This window comes from Podarcis bocagei (genome assembly GCF_964188305.1).
Source record: "Podarcis bocagei genome assembly, chromosome: 15".
In the NCBI taxonomy this organism is placed as follows: Eukaryota; Metazoa; Chordata; class Lepidosauria; order Squamata; family Lacertidae; genus Podarcis; species Podarcis bocagei.
The window spans coordinates 9012502-9039174 of record NC_138141.1 but is presented as its reverse complement, the minus strand read 5'-3'; the positions used below and the strand labels follow the sequence as shown (position 1 = coordinate 9039174).

At 45.3% G+C, this 26673-nt stretch overlaps 1 protein-coding gene across 2 annotated transcripts in view; it reads right to left on the bottom strand.

Moving 5' to 3' along the window:
* The window catches only part of UNC5D (unc-5 netrin receptor D), a 430198-nt gene extending 418576 nt beyond the window's left edge, over positions 1–11622 (bottom strand). For both annotated transcript variants that reach the window (XM_081171622.1, XM_081171623.1), the window contains exon 1: positions 11375–11622. In XM_081171622.1, the coding sequence (XP_081027748.1) occupies positions 11375–11456 (82 nt within the window). In that variant the 5' untranslated portion in view covers positions 11457–11622. The remainder of the gene's footprint in view (positions 1–11374) is intronic.
* Between the last annotated feature and the right edge of the window lie 15051 nt (positions 11623–26673).

Here is a 26673-nt window from a genome sequence, read left to right as displayed (position 1 = left end):
AACAGCCAAACAGAGCTTAGCCTGCACTTTCTCCATTTCAAAAGGAGTTCTGCTCCAAGTGTTTTATGGATTGCGAAAATGCCCCAGGATATGGGAGGTGATAAGCACTAGTGAATAGGTGGATTTGTGTTGTATCACAAAGAGTTCTTGTCAAGAACAAGTTGGAAGACTTTAATCTCTTGCTATGATAATATCCCAAAAGAAACTGATAATACCAAAGTTTCAGTAGCAAAATATGATGATGATGATGATAAGGTATAAAGCACACTAATAATTATTTTTAAGGAAACTATTCCCCCCACTTTAACAGCTTGTCATTGAAAAACAAATGCTTAGATATTTCTCTTTTGTCAGTCATGACCCTGCTTATTTCTCTTACGATTCCACATGACAAGATAGATTGCAATTTTTAAGTTGATGAAAGACTGGGGCATTATTCGCTTTTTTGCAGGTTATATTTGAATGAAGAAAAACAACTAGTTTCTCTGAACACTATATTTTGCAACCATTCATTTTGACAGAAGCTTTTGAACGAAAGGTTCATCAGTACATTAGCTACAGAACTGTAAGATTAAGACTGTGCATTTCAAAAAACAAAAAAAGATGAACCTTGCGTTCTTTCTTCACTGAATACTGAGCAACCATTTGCATGGAGGTTTGCTTGCTTTTTTCAGATGTAGGGTTAAGAAATGCAGTCCTTCAGCAGAACTCTGACATGGTCCATTCTACCAGCTCAGAGCTCTACTGTCTCACTGTTTTTTTATGGACCATGTCCTAGAGACCACTCCCTTTCCTCTGTTTCATGAGAGAATGGGCCCAAGAAGTGATGGGAACATCTGGCGCTCCAGATGTTGTTGAACTCTTATCTCCCATCATCCATGAGTCTGTGACAATGCCAAATGTGGTTGATGGGAGTTAGAATCCAACTACATCAGGAGGGCAACATAGCGGCTACCAAGATATACACCTGAGGCAGGGAACCTCAAAGCCTGGGCGCCAGATGTGGCCTTCCACCGCTCTCTAAATGGTCATTGAGACACTCTCTCTAGCCAGGGGTGTCCAAACTTTTTTCAAAGAGGGCCAGATTTGATGAAGTGAACATGCATGAGGGCCAACCAAAGTTGACGACCTTTTTATTATTATTATTATTAAGGATTTACAGAAGTATGAGTAATGTCTCTCGTATTTTTTCCATGCAACATTTTTACAAACCAGTTTCATTTGTTGAGACATTGGGAGGGGTGAGATGGGGTGGGGGGGTCAGGTGGTGATATTTCTATTTTGCTTAATGTATGTAGGGTTTTGTGTCAGCGTTGCTCGTGCTGTTCATTTGTGTTCCTTTGGTGGTGAGAGAGGTTGGGGTTGGCCTAGGGTGTGGTTGTTTGTTTGTGATTGGCTGTGGTGAACTCTGTTTTTGTGTGTGAGTGGGGTGAGTGGGTGTTTTGGATCAGGTTAGCCATATTGATTTGTATGCTGTTGGTGGATTATTGCCATTGTCTTGTTGGGCTGTGTATGCGATAAAGGGGAGCCATAAAGGCGTCTTATTCTGTTTGTCCCCGTGTCAGTTTCAGTTTATTGGTTAATTTTTCTAGTAGGGCTGTTTCCCATGCTATTTGGTACCATTGGTCCATGCTTACTCCTGACAGGTCTCTCCAGTATCTGGTTATAGTGTTTCTGGCTGCTTAAAGTAGGTGGGTTACCTTTTTAAGGATTGAGGTTGTTGAGCTTTTTTAAGGATTTTACCCCAGGAAATAAACTGCCACAGGGGTCAGATTAGGCCCCTGAAACGGACTTTGGACATGCCTGCTCTAGGCCATGCCTCCTCCCTAAGCCACACCCTGGTGAGTCTTGATCCTTAAGTGCTTTTGCCTTCCTGGAATTGACCTTGAACTGTATTGCCTCTCTGTTTTTTCCCTGCCTCTGGCTGGTGGGATCTGGTATTCAAGAACATCTCAAGAGCATCAAGTTGGCTATCCTAGATGCAACACCTAAAGGTCTCCAGGACCACTGAGATTCACCTGTTGCAAAACAATTCCCCTCAAAATTCACCTACAAACATTTGGATGTTTAAATATTCTGCTGCCAAACTCAAATTATTTGCAGAATACTCTGACATTTGATCTCTTTATGTGCCATCCAACAGCACTTGATTTCAACATTTGACAGTTGGTACTTGGCAGCTGACATGCAGCAGCGTTTAGTATTGACAGTCTTTTATGGCTGATGGCTTATGAGATTTCACATCTGAAGCCTGCCAGAAACCAATCAGGATATGCCGGCAAGTATAAGGCACTCAATTTTTAAGGTAACATTTTCTCACTCAAACTGAAGCATAATCACAGAGATATCAAGATCAGTAGAAATAAAAACTAACACTAATAACAGGGAGAAATGGAACAGCTCCTTCTAAGTGTCTATCTTCCTCCAGGTTTCCTCGCAGATTTCCATGGAGAAGTTGACTAATAACAGGAGAAGCAAACATTGTTGAGCCTTAGGCTCACATTTCTTTCTGGGGAACCTTTTGGACAGCAGGAGGTGTGGCCAAAGGCAACAGTGGGTGGAGCTATGAATATTAATATTAACTTTGTACAGTAGCTAGTTTTTGCACATGCTGACACACAGTCATCCTACCTGCAAAGATTTCCAAGGGCCAAATACCAAGGCCTGGAGGGCCAAATTATAGTGAAGTATGTGATGAAGGAAACTGGCAACCACAACATCTCCACCTTCTACGGAAGATAGAAACATGTCATCATTAACTTTGTTGATAGGATACTCTACCAAGTGTCACTACAGCTTGCCCTTGTGGTCCCTGGTTCACTTGCAAATACCATATTTTTCACTCTATAGGACGCACTTTTTCCCCTCCAAAAATTAAGGGGAAATGTGTGTGCATCCTATGGAGCGAATGCAGGCTCCTTGGCTTCAGCAATAGCAATGCGAAGCCTCCGAAGCGCAGAGGGAACACTTCGCGTTGCTTTCGCTGAAGCCTGGAGAGTGTTACTTTCGTGCGCACCAACCCCTCTCGCTCTCCAGGCTTCAGGGATAGCCGCATGAAGGCTTTGGAGCACAGCGGGAACTCGCGCTGCGCTCTGAAGGCTTCGGGTTCCTTTCGCTGAAGCCGGGAGAGCAAGAGTCTCCTGGCTTCAGCAGAGAGGGAGAGCTGCGCAGCGCGCCTTCAGCCAAGCGGGAGGAGAAATGGAAGGGGCTCCGTTTCTCCTGCCGCTTTGCTGAAGGGGCGCTGAGCAGAGAGGGGGAGAATTTTTTCCCCCTGTTCTCCCCCTCCTATGGTCCAGTGCATCCTATAGAGCGAAAAATGCAGTACCGTATTTTTCGCTCTATAACACGCACCCGACCATAACACACACGTAATTTTTAGAGGTGGAAAATCCGTAGGCATGCCACCCGTAGGCATTCCCTCCATAACACGCACAGACATTTCCCCTTACTTTCTAGGAAGAAAAAAGTGAGTGTTATGGTGCAAAAAATACGGTAATTTGCATTGCAGGTGCTTTTAGTGCTATCACACAGCAGTCAGGTGGACATCCAGGACCCATGGGAAGCCTGCAGGGGAACCACCTCTCATTGCTTCTAAAACAGTAAGTCAGCAAATTTATACTTTTTATATAGCAAAGGAAGCAAACTCCCCACTCAGTTTGAGATCGCCATTTAGTTTGCCAAGTCAGGCAGTCAAAAGAAAACAAAAACATATTGGTGCATCCTTCCTCCTACTTTCTATGTCCAGGCTGTGAGTACTGTTCCTCACACAGACCTCAGGGAAACAGCAAGCTTTGCTGAGGTGCCAAAAAGGAGAGCGGAGGAGGCAAGGTGTTGGTTAGAACACAGAAACTCTCACCTATCCCCCAAGCAAAAGAACTGGACATTGAATGCAAACTGACTCCTGGGAAGGGAAACAGAAATGGGGAGAGTGTGGGTGGGATCCACATCAGCAGCCTGGCACATGGCAAGATGGTGTTCCAGGCCACGCAGTTCCCATTTGTTTTTAGTGACAGTGTGTCCTTTAATTAGTCCTACCCAACCAAATGTCTAAGATCACTCAAACCTTTCAGGACACAGGTACCTTTCTGGCAAAGATAAAATCCACCCCTTTATGTTTTGACCCTTGGCAAGATCAATGCCTCCATTATGATCACATGTTCTTCCCTTCCTCAGCCAGCCCCAGTAAAAGTATTTTTGAAAATTTTGAAAAGACTGATATGGCTTTGTTCATTAGAAGGCCTCAAACTGGAGAGTGACACTCACCCTGCGGTATGGAGAATCCCCTTGGTGACACATCACAGAGGTTATAAAGCCATGCAGAAATGGACTGTTGATGGCCTTTCATCTAGAGCCGAGTACTGCTTCATAAACTGTGCCATTTGATTCTCTCGTTCAATTTTCTCTGTCCACAACTTTGTGTTCTCAGCAATATATAAATACCTGGAATCTTAGAATGATTGCTACCACTAGCTGGAGGGCTTTAAAAATGATTTTTTTAAAAAATACCACTAACAACACACTCACTTTCATGCTTATGGACTTCCAAAAGGCATTTGTTTGGCCACTCTGGGACAAAGGGCACAGGAACTAAAAGCTGTGTATATGTACGGGACTGCATCTGGACTGGACTTGAAATTGTTCTTATTTAAGAATGAAAAGGCCCTTGGCCCATCTGTTCCAGCATCCTCTTCTCACAGTGGACAACCAGGTGCCCATGGGAAGCCTCAAAGCAGCACCTGAGCACAACAACATTCAGCTTTCTTGTGGCTTCCAAACCATAGAATCATAGAATCCTAGAGTTGGAAGAGACCACAAGGGCCATCGAGTCCAACCCCCTGCCAAGCAGGAAACACCAGCAGAGCACTCCTGACATATGGTTGTCAAGCCTCTGCTTAAAGACCTCCAAAGAAGGAGACTCCACCACACTCCTTGGCAGCAAATTCCACTGTCGAACAGCTCTTACTGTCAGGAAGTTCTTCCTAATGTATAGGTGGAATCTTCTTTAATGCCGGTATTCCGAAGCATCCCTGCCTCCGGCAGTGGACATACAGGATACCCATCAAGGTTGGTAGCCACTGATGGCTTCAGCCTCCACAAATTTGTCTATTCCTCTTTTAACGCCATCCAACGCTGTTTTAAAGCCATACAAAAATGCTGATGTTGTTATTTTTAAATGTCAGCGGAATGTTTTATGGGAAGCGATTCATAACTGAAACCAATTAAATAAACGATAACCTCTGGTGTAATCAAGAAGGGCTCTTCTCATCTTCTTTTAAGCAGGTCTTGTTTTTAAAGTCACCTCCAAATCTATTCTCCCACATACACATACATCAGTATGGAAGCCATCTCAGCATTTCTCAGTCAATGGGGTTTAGCCTTGTGATTCATAAGAAACATGCAAGTTTCTGTGCTCTAACCAACCCTCAAGACCTCCCATGTGATGTAATCACGGGTAGCAGAAGTCTGATGGGAGTATTTATTCATGGCTTTCATACCTCATCTTCTTCTCAAGGAGTTCAAAGCAGCATACATGCATCTTCCAAACTCCACAACAACCCTGTGAGATTTACTAGCCCAGGGACACCCAGTGAGATGCATTGGCTGAGTGGGGATGTGGAACTTGGTCTCCCAGTTCCCGGTCTGATACTTTAACCACTATACCAGACTGGCTCTAAACATGGGAGGGATGGCAGGAGTGATTGTTTGTAAAGGAATAAACAGATATATATGCGTATCATAATCATTAGGTAAGGTTACATTACACCATATACAATATGCTGATGTTCTAACTGGGTGCTCTGCTCATGTGGAAAACCTATATGCAGGGCTCTAAGTTGCTCAATGAGATTCCAAGAGAAGAACAGCCCCCCACCTTCAGCCTTCAAAGGTTGGAAGGTGGCAAGTACGTGTCAGAGATTAGCACAGCACACAACACAAAGCTCTCCACATTCATGTGTCGATGTTACATGCGATCAGAACAGCCAACAGGGCTTTAAAGAGCTTTAAAAGTTGAAATGGGGTGGGAAAGAATGAAATAAATTCCTATTTGCTATAAATGAATCTGGCCATCTGCTCCACTAAAAGTAGTGACAGTCGGCAAAGCAAAAGAAACAGCAGCCTCTGGTGTCAAGATTCTACTCTTAAGCTCAAACCCCACACTTCCTCAGCAAGCCAGTCTAAAAATATAGAGGGGAGGAGGGAAGAGAGAGGGAGAGGACAGCATCAAGTTTCCTCAAGGGAACCCTTTTACCACAAGTAATTTTCCATCTTAGTGTATGACAGAATGGAGGGGGGTTTTTTTGCTTGCATGCTGCAGTTAGCTATGAAAGTTATTATATTAACCAACATTCTGCCAGTTGAACATTAATCCTGGGAAGAATCCTTGCCTTTACCCTCCCTCTAGGAAACCAGGAATATAAAAAAGCTGACTTACACCAGACCAGTTGGTTCACCTAGTTCAGAACTGTCTACTCTGGCTGGCAGTGATGCTCCTAAGTTAAAGGTAGCCATCTTTCTCAGCCCTACACTGCGGTCTCATGGATAACCCAGCAGTTGATGTCATACTTCACCAATATTATAAGCCCAGCCACAGCAGAAGGTGATTGAGCACTATGATATGAGGTTGTCACCTCATGCTTTTCTTGAACAGTAATTGTTCGGGGACAACATCACAAAGGGAAGAAAAGTCAAAGCTGCTATGAAGCCAGCCATGTGCTGGCTTCAAAACTTTGCCAATCTGTCTCTGAAGAAGAAAAATATAAGTGGGGAGAAACGTTAACAATATCACCCATTCAATGGTTCTGTCAGCAGTTAAAAGTGATGAGGATCATGAGGTTCGCACCCTGCCAAAACAGGACAGCAAACCTGTATCCAGTTTGCCTGTGTTGCTACATAAACACAATGTCTATTTCCCTTACTGGATGTCACACAGAGAGGAAGGAAAACTGGATGCCAGGCTGCTGTTTTCCGTAGCAGCCCAATGGTCCAACATGACTTTCCCTTCCAAGAATGACAGGCATTGTAAGCTTGCAAGACAGCAATACCTTTCCATCTGCTTGGCATGTGGACCATCTAATTCTGTATTTTCTCTTCTTCTTAAGACTGCCTAACAAATTCACAAAGGAATCCCATCTGCAGCAGAGAGCCAGACACATTGACTGGTTTCCAACAGCCTGTGTTGTTGCTCGTTGTTCCTTTAAGCAAAGTAACCACAGATAATATCACGCCTGATGAGAAACAATGAAAAGCAACTAAAGTTGGCATGTTGGAACATGTGCAAACTTGACATTAATTCCAGCGACAGGCTCCAGTCCCTTCAAGACCTTCATGGTGGGCAAATCTTTATATTTGTAACTATGTACTACTGTTCAGCGTACAAATACCTTTAGCATTCAGTTTTACAATAGGACTGTGAGCTAAAATAGATTGATCACTCACATATACAAAAACTGACTTATTCAAGGCTTCCCAGCAAAGATTTGGTTGAGCTAGAATGATTTCCTTAAGCATGTTGTTCCCAGATAGACACATCTTAGTCTGCCATGTCACATCTAATCATATGGTTGCCACCTACCCCAAGGGGAGACCCTCTGAGGACCCCATTTAAGGCAGGTTTTTTTGTCTAGTGATCCAATTTAGATTTATGGGGTGTGGTAGGCAGGTCAGCATTTTCACCCCTCATTCTGTTTGTGGATGGGAACAAAAGTTGCATACCTCAAGATTGGTGCATGGCCAGACCAACTAAAAGTCACAAAGCACTTTTTCACAAAGTGTGAAGGAGATATTAAATAGCTCTGTCTGCCCTTGGTACTATTTAATCAGGACTTTGAGAGAGAGAAAAGAAATTGCACTCCAGTACCTGGTTGGCCTCACAGACCCTGACATATGCCACTGAATGAGTTTGTTGGGTGTGTATAATCATAAATCAGAAGCCATGCAAAGGACTATCAGGCAGTGTTGTGGATACAAAGGCATCGTGCAAAGTCACAGGAAAAAATATTTTAGCTGTTACTTAGAACTAAGGCTGTCACCTGATAAAAGATCTTAAGTTGATGAATCATATGAATATTAATGGAGTGAATTGTCATAAGTTTGCATATGAATAAAGTAGTTATGGAGAAAAAAGCGCACAGGTTTTAAGGATGTTCTGGCCTAACATCCTAATGTTTCTTAGATCATTAAAAACCCATTGTGCATGTGTGCTTAACTGTTTTATTTCTTTTTCAGGCATGCAATGATTTTGATAAAGGAAAACATTGCAACAATCACAATCAGCTACAGCATTTGCTTAAACTAGAAAAAAACAAAAACAAGATCAACCTGCCCTAAAATGACACCCCTTTTCATCTGAAAATTTCATAGAGAAAGGAGAACACAGAGCAGGCCTAGGACATTTACAAAAGACCAGGTGCACGGAGGGGCATCGTTTTCTACTTGTCTTCCTTTCCTTAAGCTGGTGCCACTTTCAGCCAGCAAAACAAATCCAAGACAGGTCCCTCCCTTGAGTGCTAAATGAGGATTTGAATGGGGTGGGGAGATGAGCCACATGTAAGGGAATGGCATGCTAAGGACTTGACTGGGTGTGAGGAGAGAAAAATCATAGCTCAGTGGTACAGTTTATGCTTTGCATGTAAAATGCTGCAGGTTCAATCTGTAGCTTCTCCAGGTGAAAAGGGAACAGGTAGCAGATCATAGGAAAGTCTCTGGGCTGAACATACTAGTTATCTGACCTGGCTTAAAGGAAGCTTCCTATGGCCTTATGAATTGGTGACACTTAAGGTGTTGGCTAACCCTGTTTAGGGAAGCTTTTAATATCTGAAGGACTATTGTATTTTAATATTTTGTTGGAAGCTGCCCAGAGTGGCTGGAAAGCCCAGCCAGATGGATGGGATATAAATAAATTATTATTATTATTCCATAACCAGATGAATTGGTTAATCTGGCCCATCAAACCAACTTAAGGCTGTAGCCCTAGTTAGAACAAGACACACTTGGAACCCCATTCTAATCTTGGGGCCGGCAAGGGGGTGGGGATGGAGGAAGAGAAAAGAGAAAGGAAAGGAAAAGAAAACATAATTTTCACATGGCAAGAGAACTTAGGAATGTCACAAACAGTCCTTCAAGATTGGTTTCGCTGCCATCAAAAAGTTTTTTTTTAAAAAAACAACAACCCTCAGGTCAAATTATTAGCTTCCTAGGTTCTATATTCAATTTATTTTAGATTGCCTATAAAAGGTGTGTTGTAGGAAAGAAGGCAAATCTTGTGTACACATGCATACTAATAGGCTAAGATGCAGACTGGCAATGATTTTAAAAAACCAAACCAAAACATCATCTCACCCTCCCCAATCTGTTACATACACTCTTTGGAACACTCCATAAAGAATTGTGATGGGAATGCAATCTCTCTTCAAGGTGGCCCCAGACAACTTCCCAAACTGTAGCATTATCACTCAGTGGGTAGCTTCTGGGGTTAAGTGCTCCAGCTACAGCTACATCTAAACACTGTGCAGGATCAAAACAATGAAAACAAAGGAAAAGACCGCAATAAAGCTAAAAATACTATTCTCTCCCATTAATGCCTAAGAACAAACCCACAGCAAATCAGGTACCTAAGCATCCAGTGGGACCATAAACAGAAATTAAGGTGCTTCTAAAGATTGCAGAGAAGTGCAGCATTACTACACATGGGTTGGGGGTGATTTCAGATGCTAACTATGGCCCACCCTGCTGCATTCATCTCCAAGTGTTCTTGATGTGTAGAGCAGGGTCAAAACCCTTAGCCTTCCCATGAACCACATTTTGCTTTGCGGTATATTTAATATGCACAGCTGCTTTCCATAAACCCAATATAAAGAGCCACCCTATTGGCTGGGAAGGAGGAAACGGAGGCTGCCCTCTGCTCCCTTGATACAGTCAAAGTTCACATTTCATGGAGCAAAGCTGCTGTCCAAGGTACCTAAAAATAACAACTCTGTTGTAATTAGACGGATCCCGGAATGTCTTGTGCCTCCTGCAAGCTTTTCTTTCCCATAAACCAGGCAAGCAAGTGGGTTTTATTGTGAAAACACAGACAAGGGTGGTGGTCAGACAAGGAGAGTCTCAGAAGCTGACAAGACTTTACAATCAGCTACCTGCCGAAGGCTTAATTTTAGACATTGAAGGTGTAACCCTGAATTGACTGAAGATAAGGGTGAAGCCCTGGGGTGGGAAGGGGTGGATACACTGTGAGGTTACCAATTTTAAAAATGCTGGGGCTCACAGATGTATGCGAGAGTGAAAACGATTCTTGTTAAAAGATGGCAAATACTTTGATGACATATCTTTAACCATTTCCCTCCATATTTACTTAACTACAGACAATGGAGATGGCTAGCAAGTCAGCTCCCTTCAGGACGGAGGCAGAAGCATACATCCAACACACCCAAGCCCAGTGGTCTGGGAGAACTCCACCAGAGAGTCCAAAATGTCGCTGTAGTCAATGGGGAGACTGTGGCATCTCAGAACCGAGAGCGGCAGTACGGGGAAAGCAGCGGAAATAAGAAACGGACCAGCGCAACAAGAAACTGACTCGCACAATTACAACGACAAGCTTGCAGCACAATCCGATGCATGTTTACCCAGAAGCTCAACAGGGCTTATTCCGGAGCTCGGCGTGCGCAGAGGATTGCAGCTTCAAGCGGCGATCAACGGGACTTGCTCCCAAGTACGAAGAGGCACAGGATTGCACCGGCAAGCACTTTTGCCAAGTCCCGAGGATCCAGCCACTGTTCTAGGACTGACGGCCGACCGAAGCCGTTTGGAGAGCATCTTGCACGCACATGCACACCCCCGAAAAGATGTTCGCTCTCAAGCGAGCACACGCATGCACACGACCCTCCACGCCTCAAGCCAGCCCAGCTTCTTCTGAACCCGTTCCCTAGCACTCCGCGTCTCTCCAAGCGCCGCTGCTCTCTGCTGCAGAACCCAATCCGTCCAGAAACCCGTATTTCAAAACCGGATAGGCCCCATAAAGCAGCCCAACAGAGAGAGAAGGCGAGGGAGTCTCGAGGGCAGAGGAGTTCCGGAGAGGATGCCTCCCCCTTTCCCTTCACCGAGCAGGGAAGAAGAGGGTGGGAAGGAGGCGGCGTGCATTGCACCAGATCCTCTCTCCGCCTGCCTCCCTTAGCAAACTCGCTTCCACATGCAAAGACACCAAAAATAAAATTGGGGGTGGGAAGGTATCCATTCTCCTACTCCAGCAGAAGACAACCTGTGGACTCCGATCAAGAAAAGAAAAGAAGGAAGCTGACCAGGCAAAGTTGCCAGCCCTGGAGCCCCTCCCCATTCCTTTCTATGGAGGGGGGGGGGGGAGACAGAGGTTGATCCCACTCACCTCGCAGCGCCCCAGTCCCGGCGAGCAGATCCGGCAGGAGCAAGAGCATCAGCGCCAGCCCGAAGAAGGGCGGGGTCTCCATGCTGCAGGATCCTCAGGGCCACGAAAGGAGGCTCAACTCCGCGCGGCTACTCCAGCCCAGGCAGCGCGGGGCTGCTGCCTGCCCCTCGGCTCGCTCGCTGGCTTTCCCACGCGCCCGCAGTAGCAGCAGCAGCGCCTCCCCGCCTGCCGCCCGGCTCCAGACTAAAGGCGAGCAGCCGCGCGCCTGCATCCCAATCAGACCCCCTCCTCCCCGGCAGCCAATTAGGCGAGGGCGGGGCGGGGCCAGCGGCCGAAAGGGGCGGGGCAAGGCGCCCGGGGTTCCGTCGGCGAGCCGCGGGGCGGGGCTTCTGCCTCTGCTGCTGCCGAGAGCCAAGTGGGCGCGCGCTCGGCCCGGGCAGCTCCTGGTCCGGATGGTGTCGATCAGAGGTGCGGGTGGTGCTGAGCTCGGCGCGGAGCGGAGGAACCGCGGCTGCCTTGGCTTGCAGGTCCCGGCCGGGCTTTGCTTGGGAACTAACCGTGCGATGCTGAGCGTTAGTCCCATAGAAGCCCGTGGGATTTACTCCCAGGCAGGCGGGGTTGGGATGAAGGCAGCACTCCTAGCAGCGTTGACCTAGGACCAGTGCCGGATTTACCTATAAACTAAACAAGCTATAGTTTAGGGCCCCACTCTCTTGACCCCCCCAAAAAAAATTCACTATTAATATACTTCTTCTTAATTGTATTTCAGTTCAACAATTACTTTGATAAAATACGTATTTTGTTATGTGCAAATGGCTTGAGACCTATTAGGTCCATAAATTACCTTATAGCATATATTCAACACAAAAAACAGCGACAATTTGTTGTTGACAAAGGACAGCTGGACATATAAAGGGTCCCATTACCATCAGTAGCTTAGGGCATGGGTAGGCAAACTAAGGCCCAGGGGCTGGATCTGGCCCAATCACTTTCTAAATCCAGCCCACAGACGGTCTGGGAATCAGCATGTTTTTACATGAGTAGAATTTGTGCTTTTATTTAAAATGCATCTCTGGGTTATTTGTGGGGCATAGGAATTCATTCTCCCCCCCCCCAAAAAAAATAGTCTGGCCCCCCTCAAGGTGTGAGGGACAGTAGACCGGCCCCCTGCTGAAAAAGTTTGCTGACCTCTGGTTTAGGGCCTCATCAATCCAGCCCTGCCTAGGACCATATACCCATCAACTCCATAGGATTTACTGTACTGTACTGTACTGTACTGAGTAGTCAGGATTAGGCATGTGCCATGAGGGCAATTTAAAGTTAAAGCCATGGTTAAGCAAGTTAAAGCCATGGTTTTCCCAGTAGTGATGTATGGAAGTGAGAGCTGGACCATAAAGAAGGCTGATCGCCGAAGAATGCTTTTGAATTATGCTTTTGAATTATGGTACTGGAGGAGACTCTTGAGAGTCCCATGGACTGCAAGAAAATCAAACACATCCATTCTTAAGGAAATCAGACCTGAGTGCTCACTGGAAGGACAGATCCTGAAGCTGAGGCTCCAATACTTTGTCCACCTCATGAGAAGAGAAGACTCCCTGGAAAAGACCCTGATGTTGGGAAAGATTGAGGGCACAAGGAGAAGGGGACAACAGAGGATGAGATGGTTGGATAGTGTTCTCGAAGCTACAAACATGAGCCTGACCAAACTGCGGGAGGCAGCGGAAGACAGGAGTGCCTGGCGTGGTCTGGTCCATGGGGTCACGAAGAGTCGGACACGACTAAACGACTAAACAACAACAACAACAATGAGGGCAATTTCACTGGAGTAAATATGCACAAGGTTCTTCTGTAAGTCCCCTTAATGGAATTTACATCTGAGTAAAAGGGGGGGGGGCGCTTCTGGCTTCTAGGCTGCCTTCTTAGGCCACCTCCCTAAAAGGAAGCACCATGGAACCCCATGGGAATTGATTATTTTTTTAGCAATATGCTGTTTGGGGACTGTCTGAACATATGGTTTTCAATTTGGGACCCCTCCAGACTCCCGCCCACCCTTGTATTCTCCAGCATGTCATTGATACAAAAACAGTGGGTTAGTCATGGGTTTCTTGTTTATTTCATTAAAAAAAATATACAGCTTGTTTGAAAAAAAAAAACCCCACACACCTCCAAGTGGTTTACAAAAGAACAAAACAATAAAATTCTTGATAAGAACTATCAAAACAATTAAAAACATTCAAGAAATTAAAACCAGCACTAAATTTAAAGCATCTGCATCCTAGATATCTGCATAGTCTTACCTAAACAGAAATGTTTTTAGCAGCTGCTGAAAATAGAGGTGCCTGCCTAGTATCAATAGGCAGGGAATTCCAATGTGTGGTTGCTGCTGCACTAAAAAAATTGATTTCTTACAAATGTGGAATGTGGAACCTGCAACACTCAGTTCCTCAGTTCTACACCTCATGAGTTGTTTTTAAGTTGTTCTGGAATGCTTTCCCAATGTTGCCACATTATTGCTTTCTGGAATGCAACCAAAGTGGTACAAAAAACCATATTGGAACATTTGTGGTAGAAAAAGTTGCAGCATTCCAGTGGAAAGAGATGGGATATAACACCACTGGAAAAGCAGTATGTGCAGTCTGGAACTTTTGCATGCACAAAGCGTATTGAAAGTAGATTTGCTCATTACTGCCCTGATACCATCATGAACAAAAATCATGAATGTACAATAAAAAGGAAATATTGTGCGGGGGTGGGGTTTTTTTTTGGGGGGGGGCTTATTTATTCCCTTTCTTCCCCCACAGTTTTCCCTTATTCATTTCTTTCCTCTTCTGCTGTTTACCTTTCTTGCCTCTCTTTTCCAGTTGAATTTACCTTTGATGCTTCCCCCACCCTTTGTTAGTGATTCCTTTTTCCTCTCTTTCATCCCCCCCTTTCATTTATTTTCTTTCCTATTCACATCCTTACTTATATGATGGACTGACTGGCCCAGAGTTACCCGGTGCATTTACTAGCTGTGTGGAGTTTTAACCCTGTTCCCCTCAGTTCTAGTCCAATACTCTAACCGCGACCTCACTCTTTCAATTCAGACTACAGTCATATTATGTTTTTCACCTTGTCCTTTGAACATAAAACTTTTGAAGCTGCCTTATACCACACATCTGACTCAGTACTTTCTACTCTGGCTTAGGCTGTGTGCACACCTTACGTTTAAAACTCATCCAACATTTAGTTTAGGGGGAAGACAGGACGTGGGTGGCACTGTGGGTTAAACCACAGAGCCTAGGGCTTGCCGATCAGAAGGTCAGCGGTTCAAATCCCTGCAATGGGGTGAGCTCCCGTTGCTCAGCCCCTGCTCCTGCCCACCTAGCAGTTCGAAAGCACGTCAAAGTGCAAGTAGCGGGAACAGTGGCGTAGCGTGGGGGGTGCAGGGGGGGCTGGCCGCACCGGGCACAACATCTGGGGGTTAGGGTTAGGGGGCGCAAATCCACGGGTTAGGGGGCGCAAATTACTTGCCTTGCCCCGGGTGCTGACAACCCACGCTACGCCACTGAGCGGGAAGGTAAACGGTGTTTCCGTGCGCTGCTCTGGTTCGCCAGAAGCGGCTCAGTCATGCTGGCCACATGACCCGGAAGCTGTACGTTGGCTCCCTCGGTCAATAAAGCGAGATGAGCGCTGCAACCCCAGAGTTGGCCACGACTGGACCCTTTACCTTTACCTAAATGAGTATGCACCACCAAGCTCTCAGGTAGAGGCTTTTTCCAGCAATGCTACTAATGCCATTTGAATGGTGTTTGTGGCCCAAGCATGTGTATAACTTGAAATATATATCCAATGTCATTTCCCCCCAACATTTTTCTATTGTTGAGGGAGGGGGCCCCACCTATTTGTTTTCTGGCACAGGACCACTTTATTTGTTACATTAATGACCCATACTTAGGGGTCATTCATTACCAATAAACTTGTCTGGCTACTCCAGCAATTGGATCCTTGTTAGATCCAGGAATTACAAGGGACTCAGACATACAGCCTATACCCCCCAGACTCACAGCAATATATTTTAAGTAAGATTAAATATAAATTAAATAAAAGTTAGTTTTTATACCACTTTCATGTATGGCGTTTATTAGTTACTTCTGAGTATGTTTCATGGAAAAGCAGGGAGTGAATGTATTGAATTTAATCAATCAGTTAATTATTTATAATGGCCTTTCTATGTATATCATGTTCAAAGTGATATGCATCAATAAAATTACAGAAATAATAGCAATAAAACAAATAGACCCATAGCAATATATCCAGTTCATAAAAGTGATCTAAAATGACTTTAGTTGTGTCCAACTAAGCTCTATCAGACACACTGAAATTAATGAACCTATATTAGACATATCCATTAACTTCATTGGGTCTACTCTGAGTAGAAGTAACATTGGATGCAAGCCACTGTGTCTGTGGACAATTCCCACACTTCTGAATGTACACAAGAATCATCTCTCTGTGCTTTTTTTTTATTTTCTTCCTAGAGAGGTAAAAGTGAGTTGGTCAGGTCAATTATATGCCACAGCCCTAAGCTAACTCAGAAGTAAATTCCATTGGATTTACTTCTACATAAATATGCTTAGGATTGGGAGTGAGGATTGAATCAAAAGGCTGAAGACAGCAGCTTCCCATAATATTGGCTGAGTGTAATTTAGTTACTAAAGCACCAAAGGAGAAAAAAAAGTCTTAAGGTTATGTGGGATTTTGTGCAATGATCTCTTCAAAGTCCCTCGTTCAGGTTGTGCCAATTGTACTGAACCACTAACTCCTTGATCTTCAGTCTGAACTCGCAGGGATTAGCACAGCCTTATGTGTGGGTCTGCTGAATTAGTTCCCATGTAAGCACACGGTGTGTAGTACGTTATGTTATGATTTATTTATATACCACTGTTTGGCCCAAAGGTCCCCCAAAGCAGTGGACAGAATATTAATACAAAACAAAAATGCGAAAGAAGTACAATGAATAAATCAAAACAATAGAAAATTGGGGAGAAATCACATTGGATATATATTTGGGAGCTACACTCATGATTGAGCCGCAAACACCGTTTCTAGGCATCCCTCCTTTCACTTGGAATCCAGGTTAGTATGCCAAATCAGTGCTGCTAACACCCAAGAAAGGCAGACATAGACACGCAGGAGCCATTTCTTCTGTGACTGAATTCCACAAAGGCTGCATTCAGATGTAAGGTTTGTTGCATTCGTTGTCCTGGATTTAATGCCAGCACTTTGTATACAATTTCTAATTATTATTATTATTATTCCCATCTTCCCCAGAATGGGGCAATGGCAAGGCAGTAGAGAGGTCTTTGCATGCCATACCAGTGTATTGGAAGAAGCAAAGATCACCAGTGTTGAAGCAATGATTTTTCAACATCAACTTCATTGGACTGGTTAATGTTGTGCAGATGCCTGATTATCGTCTTCCAAATCAATTACTCTATTCCGAACTTAAAAATGGAAAGCATAATGCTGGTGGTCAACATAAGAGGTTTAAAGCTTACAAAGCTTTTAAAAATGTAGTGTAAACACCAACAATTGGGAAACACTTGCCTGCGAGCGCTCCAATTGGAGAACAGCCTTTACCAAAGGTGTCATGGGCTTTGAAGACACTTGAACTCAGGACGCAAGGGATAAACATGCTAAGAGGAAGGCACGCTTGGCAAATACACACCGTGATCAACTCCCACCTGGTAACCAATGTCCCCACTGTGGAAAGACATGTGGATCCAGAATTGGCCTCCACAGTCACTTATGGACTCATTGTTAAAACCATATTTATGAAAGACAATCTTACTCGGCTACGAGTGATCACCAAAGAAGAAGAAGAAAATACAGAATTGTCCCATATTTCAATGTAAAACGCTACCTCCTGTATTGATACAGTTTTCTGCTGTATTTCAGGCCTTCTCTCTCTCTCTCTCTCTCTGCCAAGCAGGCACGCCAACTTGCGCCCCAGGTTATGCGTACCCCACCACGCGCAATGTGACATCATGACATCAAATGCCTTGCGGCCTCAGAACCTGACTTCCGGTGGCACCAGAAGTCAAATTCTGAGACCTCACAAGGCCTCAGACAGCATCTCCAAGGTCTCGCGGGGCCTTGGACGTGACTTCTGGTGTTTCACAAGGCACCAGAAGTTGCATTGGGAGCCTTGTGGTGTGGGTGCTGAGCACCCACAAAAAATTTTTTGCGGGTTCTCAGGGCCCCCTAGAGATGGCGCCCCTGGTGCCAAGTTAAAGATCTTCTCCAGATGCAGTTGTTTGAAAGGGTCTGTGAAAGGTCATATATTTAAACTCTGGGTAGCCAAGCACAGATAGATTTACGTGTGTGTGTGACAAATTCCAGAGGGGGCCTCCTGTTAGGCTGCAATAGATTGTAATGGATTGCTTTGAAGTCACTTCAGCACAGACGGGGGGGGGGGGAATAACCCCCCAGCCCCTCTGCCCCATCCCACCTTGTCCTATATTTTGCTAAAACAAATGTGGCAATCCTAAATGGGAGTATCAGCTTGGCTCTGCTGTGGCACCGACAATGTGCAGATTGCCTTGCCCCTTTCCCATTCAGTAACCAGCTGCAATGTGCAGCGCTGGAAAACCAGGACAGCGACTCCATACCCTCCAACATTCCACAGATGAAAATAGGGACATTCTATTCTGCATCAGGAATCTTCTCCCACATTTGCTCTCCAACACAGATATATGTCATATAGACATATCCACCCTGTATAGGGAAGCTTTTTAATGTTTAATGTTTTATTGTGTTTTTATATTATGTTGGAAGCCACCTAGAGTTTCTGGGGCATCTCATTCAGATGGGTGGGGTACAAATAATAAGTTATTATTAGTATATGCATCTGTCAGCTTGAGCCAATTACAACCTCTCGATCTAACCTACTTCACAGGTTTGCTGGAAACAAAAAATGATGAAGGGAAGGGGTCATGTATAACACCTTCACCTTCAAGATAAAGGGAATGAAATAAAATTTTAGCTGTAAGCTTCCTTGTGTCCCTGACAAGAAAAAAGTGGGTAATAATAATAATAATAATAATAATAATAATAATAATAATAATAGAAATGGAGAATGATCAGGAACATACCAGAGGGTGCTTTTTTCTGGGGGACACAGGGGTACACATACCCCTAAACATTTTGTGAATCTAAGTTTGGCCTCATTGAGGGGCAGTATTTCAATATGAATAGGAAATTGAGAGTACCCCTAAACATTTTTTAAAGAAAAAAAGCACTGGTAAATACTATTGAACTCAGTTGGACTGAGTAAAAATGCTTAGGACACTGCACAGTCTTTACCCAGTTACCTGAGAGTAAGCTCCAGACACCTCGACTTCTAAAGAAGTGAAGCTTTGGAGTCAGACTTGAAAGAAACTTTCAATTACAGTCAGTAGGAGGCTTCTTTAAAGACTAGTTGCATTTTGATGTGGAAGAGTCCTCCCCACTCCCTTGGGACTCTACTACCACATTCTTGTGCATGGGAAGACTAGGCCTGACATTTCTTTATTCATAAGATGATCCAAGTTTGCATAACATGAAGAAATAATCCAAGTGGCACTTGATGTCCCAGGAAGTCTGCATCACATCTTTTATCATCTGTCTATACAGGTCAAGGGATGCGGGTGGTGCTGTGGGTTAAACCACAGAGCCTAGGACTTGCCGATCAGAAGGTCGGCGGTTCGAATCCCCGCAACGGGGTGAGCTCCTGTTGCTCGGTCCCTGCTCCTGCCAACCTAGCAGTTCGAAAGCACCTCAAAGTGCAAGTAGATAAGTAGGTACTGCTCTGACAGGAAGGTAAACGGCTGCACTGCTCTGGTTCGCCAGAAGCGGCTTAGTCATGCTGGCCACATGACCCAGAAGCTGTACGCCGGCTCCCTCGGCCAATAAAGTGAGATGAGCGCCGCCACCCCAGAGTCGGTCACAAGTGGACCTAATGGTCAGGGGTCCCTTTACCTTTACCTTTATACAGGTCAAATACTTGGAAGGGGATTGCTACTTAGCCCCCCACCTTCCATCTTCCAGCCTGCTTATTGTGTGCTTATGAAATTTCAGTGGCCTACAGTAGGCCTGATGCAAGGAATTTTCAAGGGATAAAATGCAACCTGCCCTTTCTCAAAGGAACAGAGGTCACCTACACTGCAAGCTCATTCCAAAATTTTCAGCGTGGAGCAGAGTGCCAGCCCTGCTTTAAACAAACAAACAAAAAAGTCTGCTTTGCTGAGGCAGTTGGATGAAATTTAAAAACTCACCCCAAGCACTTTTTTTTTGGTAATAGACATGGGCGCATCACCACGGCTAGCCAATTGTCTACATAAGGAAGCAAACTTTGCTGCAAGATATTACACGTCAGCAAAAACAGGGAAAGGAAGAGAGATGGTGCTTAGAATTCTGCCTTCAGAGCCTTGGGGTCTTGACACTGCAGCACTTTCTCTCTCTCGATCTACATACTCAACTAGATTTGCAGTGAGCCCACCTAATTATGCACTCTTGGATAGGTCTCTTAGTGAATATTTTATCCGAGACATCAAAGTACTACCCAGCTCCTTGTTGTTCATATAGTTATGGCAGAGGAAGGAAAGGGAAACAACATTTGAAAGGGAGGGAAAGGAGGAACAGCTGGTGGCTGTAATCAATGCACCAGGAGCATGGAGTATTCAGAAGTAACCAATGGGGTATGGGAAAGCAGCGGCAATTCCCACAAAAATCTGATTCCACTGCTTAATCTGACCCAAGACTGAACCAAAGAATCTATGCAGGATTTCTTATAATACATGAATAGAGACATTTTCCCCACCCAGGAGGCTGGAGCAGGGCAAGGGTGCTTCTGAGTACGTGCCAATTGCTCTTCTCATTTCTGATGTTACACATGAAAGATAAGACACTAGGGATTCCTTTGCACGGCAGGAAAATAAAAGAGCCAAGGGAGAAATGGGTTGGGATCTTCTGTTTGTGGCAGAAAGGTCTACAGATGGAGGCTAGACTCTTCAAAAGTGTTATGGGTGGCATGCATGTCACACACAGAGAGAGGGAGAGGGAGAGTGGGAGGGGTGGAGAATTGCAGAAGGAAGACTCAGGTTTGGGACAGGGAATGCGAACCATACTCAACCAGCATCCCCTTTTCACAGGTGTGGGGAATATTTGGCCCTCCTGATGTTGCTGAACTACAACTCCCATCATGCCGTGGTTGGCAGGGGTGATTGGAGTTGTTGTTCAGCAACATCTGGAGGTCCCATACCTGCCATACTATCCCGTAAAGGTACCAAACATCCACCAAGTAAGGCACATAGTCCCCCTGTCAACACAGGTCTACCATCTCTGCAAGGAAAGGAGGCCCCCAAACTGCAGGAGATAGCAAGCAAAAGTGGAAGTCAGAGTAACAGTACTCTAAATCAGACACAGGCAAACTCGGCCCTCCAGATGTTTTAAGAATACATTTCCCATCATCCCTGACCACTGGTCCTGTTAGCTAGGGATGATGGGAGTTGTAGTCCCAAAACACCTGGAGGGCCAAGTTTCCCAATGCCTGCTCTAAATGATAACCATAGTTGCCTTAAACAGAGGTCTGGCAGCAGTAGGAAATTCATTAGAAGCTATACAGGTGGCACAAGAATTCAGAACGCTGAAGCCCAACTCCAGCTGATTAGTGGACATTCAGTCATGAGTGGGGAACTTCCAACCCAAACCTCAACTTAGGAGGAGGTGGATAGCTCAGCTGGCTAGAGTGTGGTGCTGACAACAACAAGGTTGCACGTTCAAACCCTGTAAGGGACAACTGCATATTCCTGCATTGCAGATAATTTAATTAGATGATCCCCAGCATAGCTGTCAACTTTTCCCTTTTCTTGCAAGGAATCCTATTGGGAATAAGGGAATTTACCTTAAAAAAAGGAAAACGTTGACAGCTATGATCCCCAGGGTCCCTTCCAACTCTGTGATTATACGAGAAGCACATTTCTATGAGAAGCCTGCCTGTTTGGTCAACTTAGCCTGCATGACTAGGCTGCACCCATCTTCCACTCATTTGACATCATATGATTTGGGTACAGGACAAGTAATGCCAGGAAAGATTTATGTGAATTGAGAAAAGGGAACAAACAAACCCCCAGGGGCCACCCCGGTGCTTCTAGGAAGCCCTCCAAGCAAGCGATGAATGGCAGAGTAAAGGTAAAGGGACCCCTGACCATTAGGTCCAGTCGTGGCCGACTCTGAGGTTGCGGTGCTCATCTTGCTTTACTGGCCGAGGGAGCTTCTGCGTCATGTGGCCAGCTTGACTAAGCCACTTCTGGTGAACCAGAGCAGCGCACGGAAATGCTGTTTACCTTCCCGCTGGAGCGATACCTATTTATCTACTTGCACTTTGACGTGCTTTCGAACTGCTAGGTTGGCAAGAGCAGGGACCAAGCAATGGGAGCTCACCCCACAATGGGGATTCGAACCGCCGACCTTCTGACCGGCAAGCCCTAGGCTCTGTGGTTTAACCCACAGCACCACCCGCATCCCTGAATGGCAGAGTAGACCTATCCTAATGTGTGTCCCATCAACTGGCATTCTGTGGCAAATGGTTGTCTAATTACAGATTTGCAGTCATGTTGCATCTAAAAGTGCAGCAGCAGATGTTGTGATATACTTGAGATAAATACTGATAAATAGGAACAGTTGGATCCTACTTAATGTCTGTCTCATGCTGGGACCCAAGGAGGCAGAATGAGGGTCTTTCTGATTAGAGACATCTCTTGGGGAGGGATCATATTTCAGTGTCAGAACTCATGCCTTGCATGCAGAAAGTCCCAGGTTCAGTCCTTGGGAACTCCAGTTAAAAAGAATCAGAGAGTAAGTATTGAGGAAGACCTTTGATGGAGACCCCAGAGAGCCACTACTACTCCAATTAGAGAATGATGGTCTTTGTCACAGCTTTCCAAACTGTGCATTGTGACTGCAGTGAGTTGGCTGCAGTGTGTGTGAGTGTCATGTGAATGCTCCCCGCACTCCCCCCCCCCCCGGGGCTGGGAAAGGGTTAGTTTAACCTCCAGTTTGCTTGTAAAACTGAATTGCTGTGTCATGAAATGATGCAAAACTGAATTACTGTGTAGCAAAATGATGCATGTCTACAAAGTGTGTCACCAACATGAAAAGTTTAGAAAGCTCTAGTCTAGGTGGATGAAGAGATGAGAAATCTGATGTATTAGGCAGAGACCCATGTGCTATGAAGCTTGCCCAATCTACTCTGTTAATGTGTTGCTTCTATGTGTTAGGTATAAAGGTGTTTCCAGTCTATCAAAGTCCATGTCACCTTTTGTATATATGCCCATCTCGGGGGAAATGCTGTGGGAGTTGAAGAAAAATTAATTAGCTCCTGAAAGTGCATTGGTGATACTTCTCTTGTCTGTCATACAGGTGTTCCAAGGTGTTATTTGTTACAAATCATACTGGGGTCTTTCCGGTTGATATTTGAAATAAACAAGATTTAATTGCCTCGCTGCAAACTTTATCTGATTTGTACAGGGGTGGGAAAGTGTAGAAGGAAGAGAGACTTAAGCTGCATTCAGACAGCACTTTCTTCTGCTTCCTCAACATTTCCTCACCTCAATCAATAGGGAAGTCACACTTGGGTCTGATCCAAGCATATAGAAAGGAGACCTGCTGACATGAATGGAGGTCTGCAGCGAATGCTGGATGGAGTAATACTCCCCATCTAACTTATGCCCATTACTAGAATGTGCTTTTGGTGAGGATGATGAGGAAAAAAGAAAAGAGGTACAGTAAAGGCTGTGACAAGAGTCACTAAAATGCTATAATAATAATAATAATAATAATAATAATAATAATAATAATAATAATAATAATAATAATAATAATAATAATTCATTATTTATACCCCGCCCATCTGGCTGAGTTTCCCCAGCCACTCTGGGCGGCTCCCAATCAAGTGTTAAAAACAGTACAGCGTTACATATTAAAAACTTCCCTGAACAAGGCTGCCTTAAGATGTCTTCTGAATGTCAGGTAGTTGTTTATCTCTTTGACATCTGATGGGAGGGCGTTCCACAGGGCAGGCGCCACTACCGAGAAGGCCCTCTGTCTGGTTCCCTGTAGCCTCACTTCTCGCAATGAGGCTAGGCCTGTGAATGTTCTTTCCAATGTCTGTCAGGTATCCTCCTCTTTTCTCTCACTGAAATTAGGCTAGAAACCAGCAGTGAATCATAGCCAACAAAATAGGCTGTAGTGTTTGGTTGCAGTGCAGTACCCACCAAAAAATCCCTGGGCCCCAGAAGATTGGTGGCTCTGGGAATAATGACTGTGGGAAAGCAAGCGGATGCCTGGGGAGTCTGCAGTCCTGCCCCACCTGACCCCTTTCGTAGTTAGATTTGGAGACCTCTGTCTCTTCTTTCTGATCAAGTGGATCAGAACCTTGTTCAAACATCTGTCACCCCAAAAGCCAATGTGGCCCTCAGAAGGCTTGCACTCTTTGTCTATATGAAACTATTTACCTGGCTATCTTTCATGATCTAGAGTCAATGCAGTTTGTTTACCTCTGAACGGCCTCAAACTCCAATTATTTTCAATGCACAAAAAGCATTTTAAACAAAGTCTGGGTAAAATGATAGACAGATTCTGTCTCCCCGCCCCCCCCCCCTTGCCTCCTTGATATCTTACACAAAGATGAAATGCAACTCTTAGGTTTCTGGGTTATTATGCTTCACAGTCATCAAAACTGATGCAAAACCTTTTATCTAAAGATCCAGATCTAACATCATCTGTGATGGTGAAAATATGGGTTGAGTTTTTAAAAAGAATGAAAAAAAGTTCTAAATGATTCCACATCACTCACTTGAAACTAAAGTCACCATATGGGCAGTCATAAGCCATCACTTTTGATGAGATGAAAATCTATATTATTTTCAAGCTGATTAACCCAAGATGAATCACAACACAACTGTTTGCAATTTCCCCCTTGTGTTTACACTTCCTACAATTGACAAACACCATAAGGCAAAGTTAATATGATAAAAGAGAGAAAGATTTTTTTTTTTAAAAAAAGTGGTTGGATTTACACAAGCAATGAAATCTGGGGGATTAAAGTAGGAATTGAATGTCCATACTTTAAATTCCACTGATCCATTTAAAAATTAGGATGCACCAGCAGTTGGAAACAGTAAAATCATTTAACATATCATTAAGGCCTTTGAAAAATTTGTTAGTGATGCTGATGGTCACTGGTGCCAACTCCAGGGGGCTGTGGGGGATTTGACCTCCACAATAATATATTTTAGGGGGCTGTGCCCCCCCAAGTCAATAGGCACCACCAGACCTGGCTCTGCCCCTGGCTCCCCCGCCTCTGCCTCCTCCTGGTCCGTGAGAGATGAGGAGGAGCCACTTCCACTGCTGGCTGCCATGTCTGCCTCTGCCCCTGGCTTTTGAACTGCTAGGTTGGCAGGAGCTGGGACTGAGCAACAGGAGCTCACCTCGTCCTGGGGATTCGAACAGCCGACCTTCCGAGTGGCAAGCCCTGGGCTCAGTGGTTTAGACCACAGCGCCACTCGCATCCCAGTATCCTGCCATAGCTTCATGTGAATCCAGGATTGTAATTTGTGGCACTACAAGTCCTCCAATGGGGACTGCGTGACAACAGCCTTACATTTCTATGTATATGGGAAGACACACAGACACACACACACACACTTCTCCACACTCCAGGCAAGCAAGAGACACTATCATAGTTCAATGACTCATCAGGCAAACACATTCATGAACCATTCATAGATGTGAGGTGTGCAGCCTGGGAGTCTCAGGGGCCATATAGAGAGGGCCTTGGAGGGCCACATTTTGCTCTGAGGTTTCCCACACCTGCTGTAGACAGATACACTCCCCTTCCTCTAAGGGGCAAAGAGGATATTTTGAAATTTCAACCCAAACAAATAAAAAGAAAAACACCATTTCCTATTTCACTTTATTGGTGTTCATTTGTCTTTAATCCGTCCATTCCTTTGCTGTTGCTGCTGGTGATTTAAAGACACAAGACAGCCATTCACTTTATTGAAACTGCTGCATAAAAGACAGAGAGAGACAGAGAAAGATGACAGAAATGTATAAAATATCCATCAGGAGGTGTCAGTATTTTCTTTTTTCCTAGTTAATATTACTTCTTTAGAGTTCCTGATATCTGAACTTACCAGGAGGGGGAGATGGTTAACAAGCACCAGATATGTAACAAGGGAGCATGTATGGTGCTATTCATTCAGGGACAAGAGTGGGAATGGAGAGCAGAAGGAATCTGATGAATGCACAGTGGTGGGAATAAGACTCTAGGTAAAGGTAAAGGGACTGGACCATTAGGTCCAGTTGTGACTGTGTGCTGGTCCCGGGGTAAGGTACCGTGAGTGTAGCAGAGTCCACACGAAGCGGGGCGAGGTCCGATGCAGAGAGACGGGCGGGGAACAGGAACGCTGGAACAGAAGGCTGAGCAGGTAACAGGAACACCGGATGGTCGGGAACAGGAGGCCGAGCAAGGATCAGGATCACAGGAAGGTCTGAAGCCAACAACGACGTTGCTCCCGCAACCTGGGGCCGGGATGAGTGGGCTTTTATCCTCTTCTAAGGTCAGGGGCGGTCCCGACCCCCAGGAGCCCCGCCTACTCTGGCCTTAAGGCGAGCACTCCTCCTGGGGGCAACCAGTTCCCTTCGCCTCTCTGCCCTAAGCCTCTGCAGATCAGGAGAGGCCGAAGGGTTACTGGGCCCTGGAGGAGGCTCACCTGTGGCCACTGAGTCTTCCAGCACCTCTGGGGCCAGAATGGCTTCACCTGGTGCCTGCTCTTGAGTTTCCTCAGCATCTAGGCCTTGCCCCAGTTCAGCCGGCCCTGGAGGCGGGGACTCCTGTGCCAGCTGGGATTCCTCCGGATCGCTCTCAGACTCGGAATCCCAGGCCATCACACCATCCCCCCTCCCAGGCCCCCCCCTCACTTGAGGGTCCGGACCCGGCTTGCTGGGGTACGCCGCATGAAACTCTCGGATGCAGGCAGGTGCGTGGACGTTGGCCGCTGGTTCCCAGGAACAGTCCTCTGGCCCATATCCCTTCCAGTCAATGAGATACTGCAGCCTTCCCCTGCGGTATCGGGAGTCCAGAATGCGTTCCACCTCGTACTCAGGCTCTCCCTGCACCAAAACTGGCTGCGGTCGGGGACGGTTCGGGTGGAACTCGTCGGGTGGGGCCACCGGACTCAGAAGGGACCTGTGGAATACCGGGTGAACCTTCA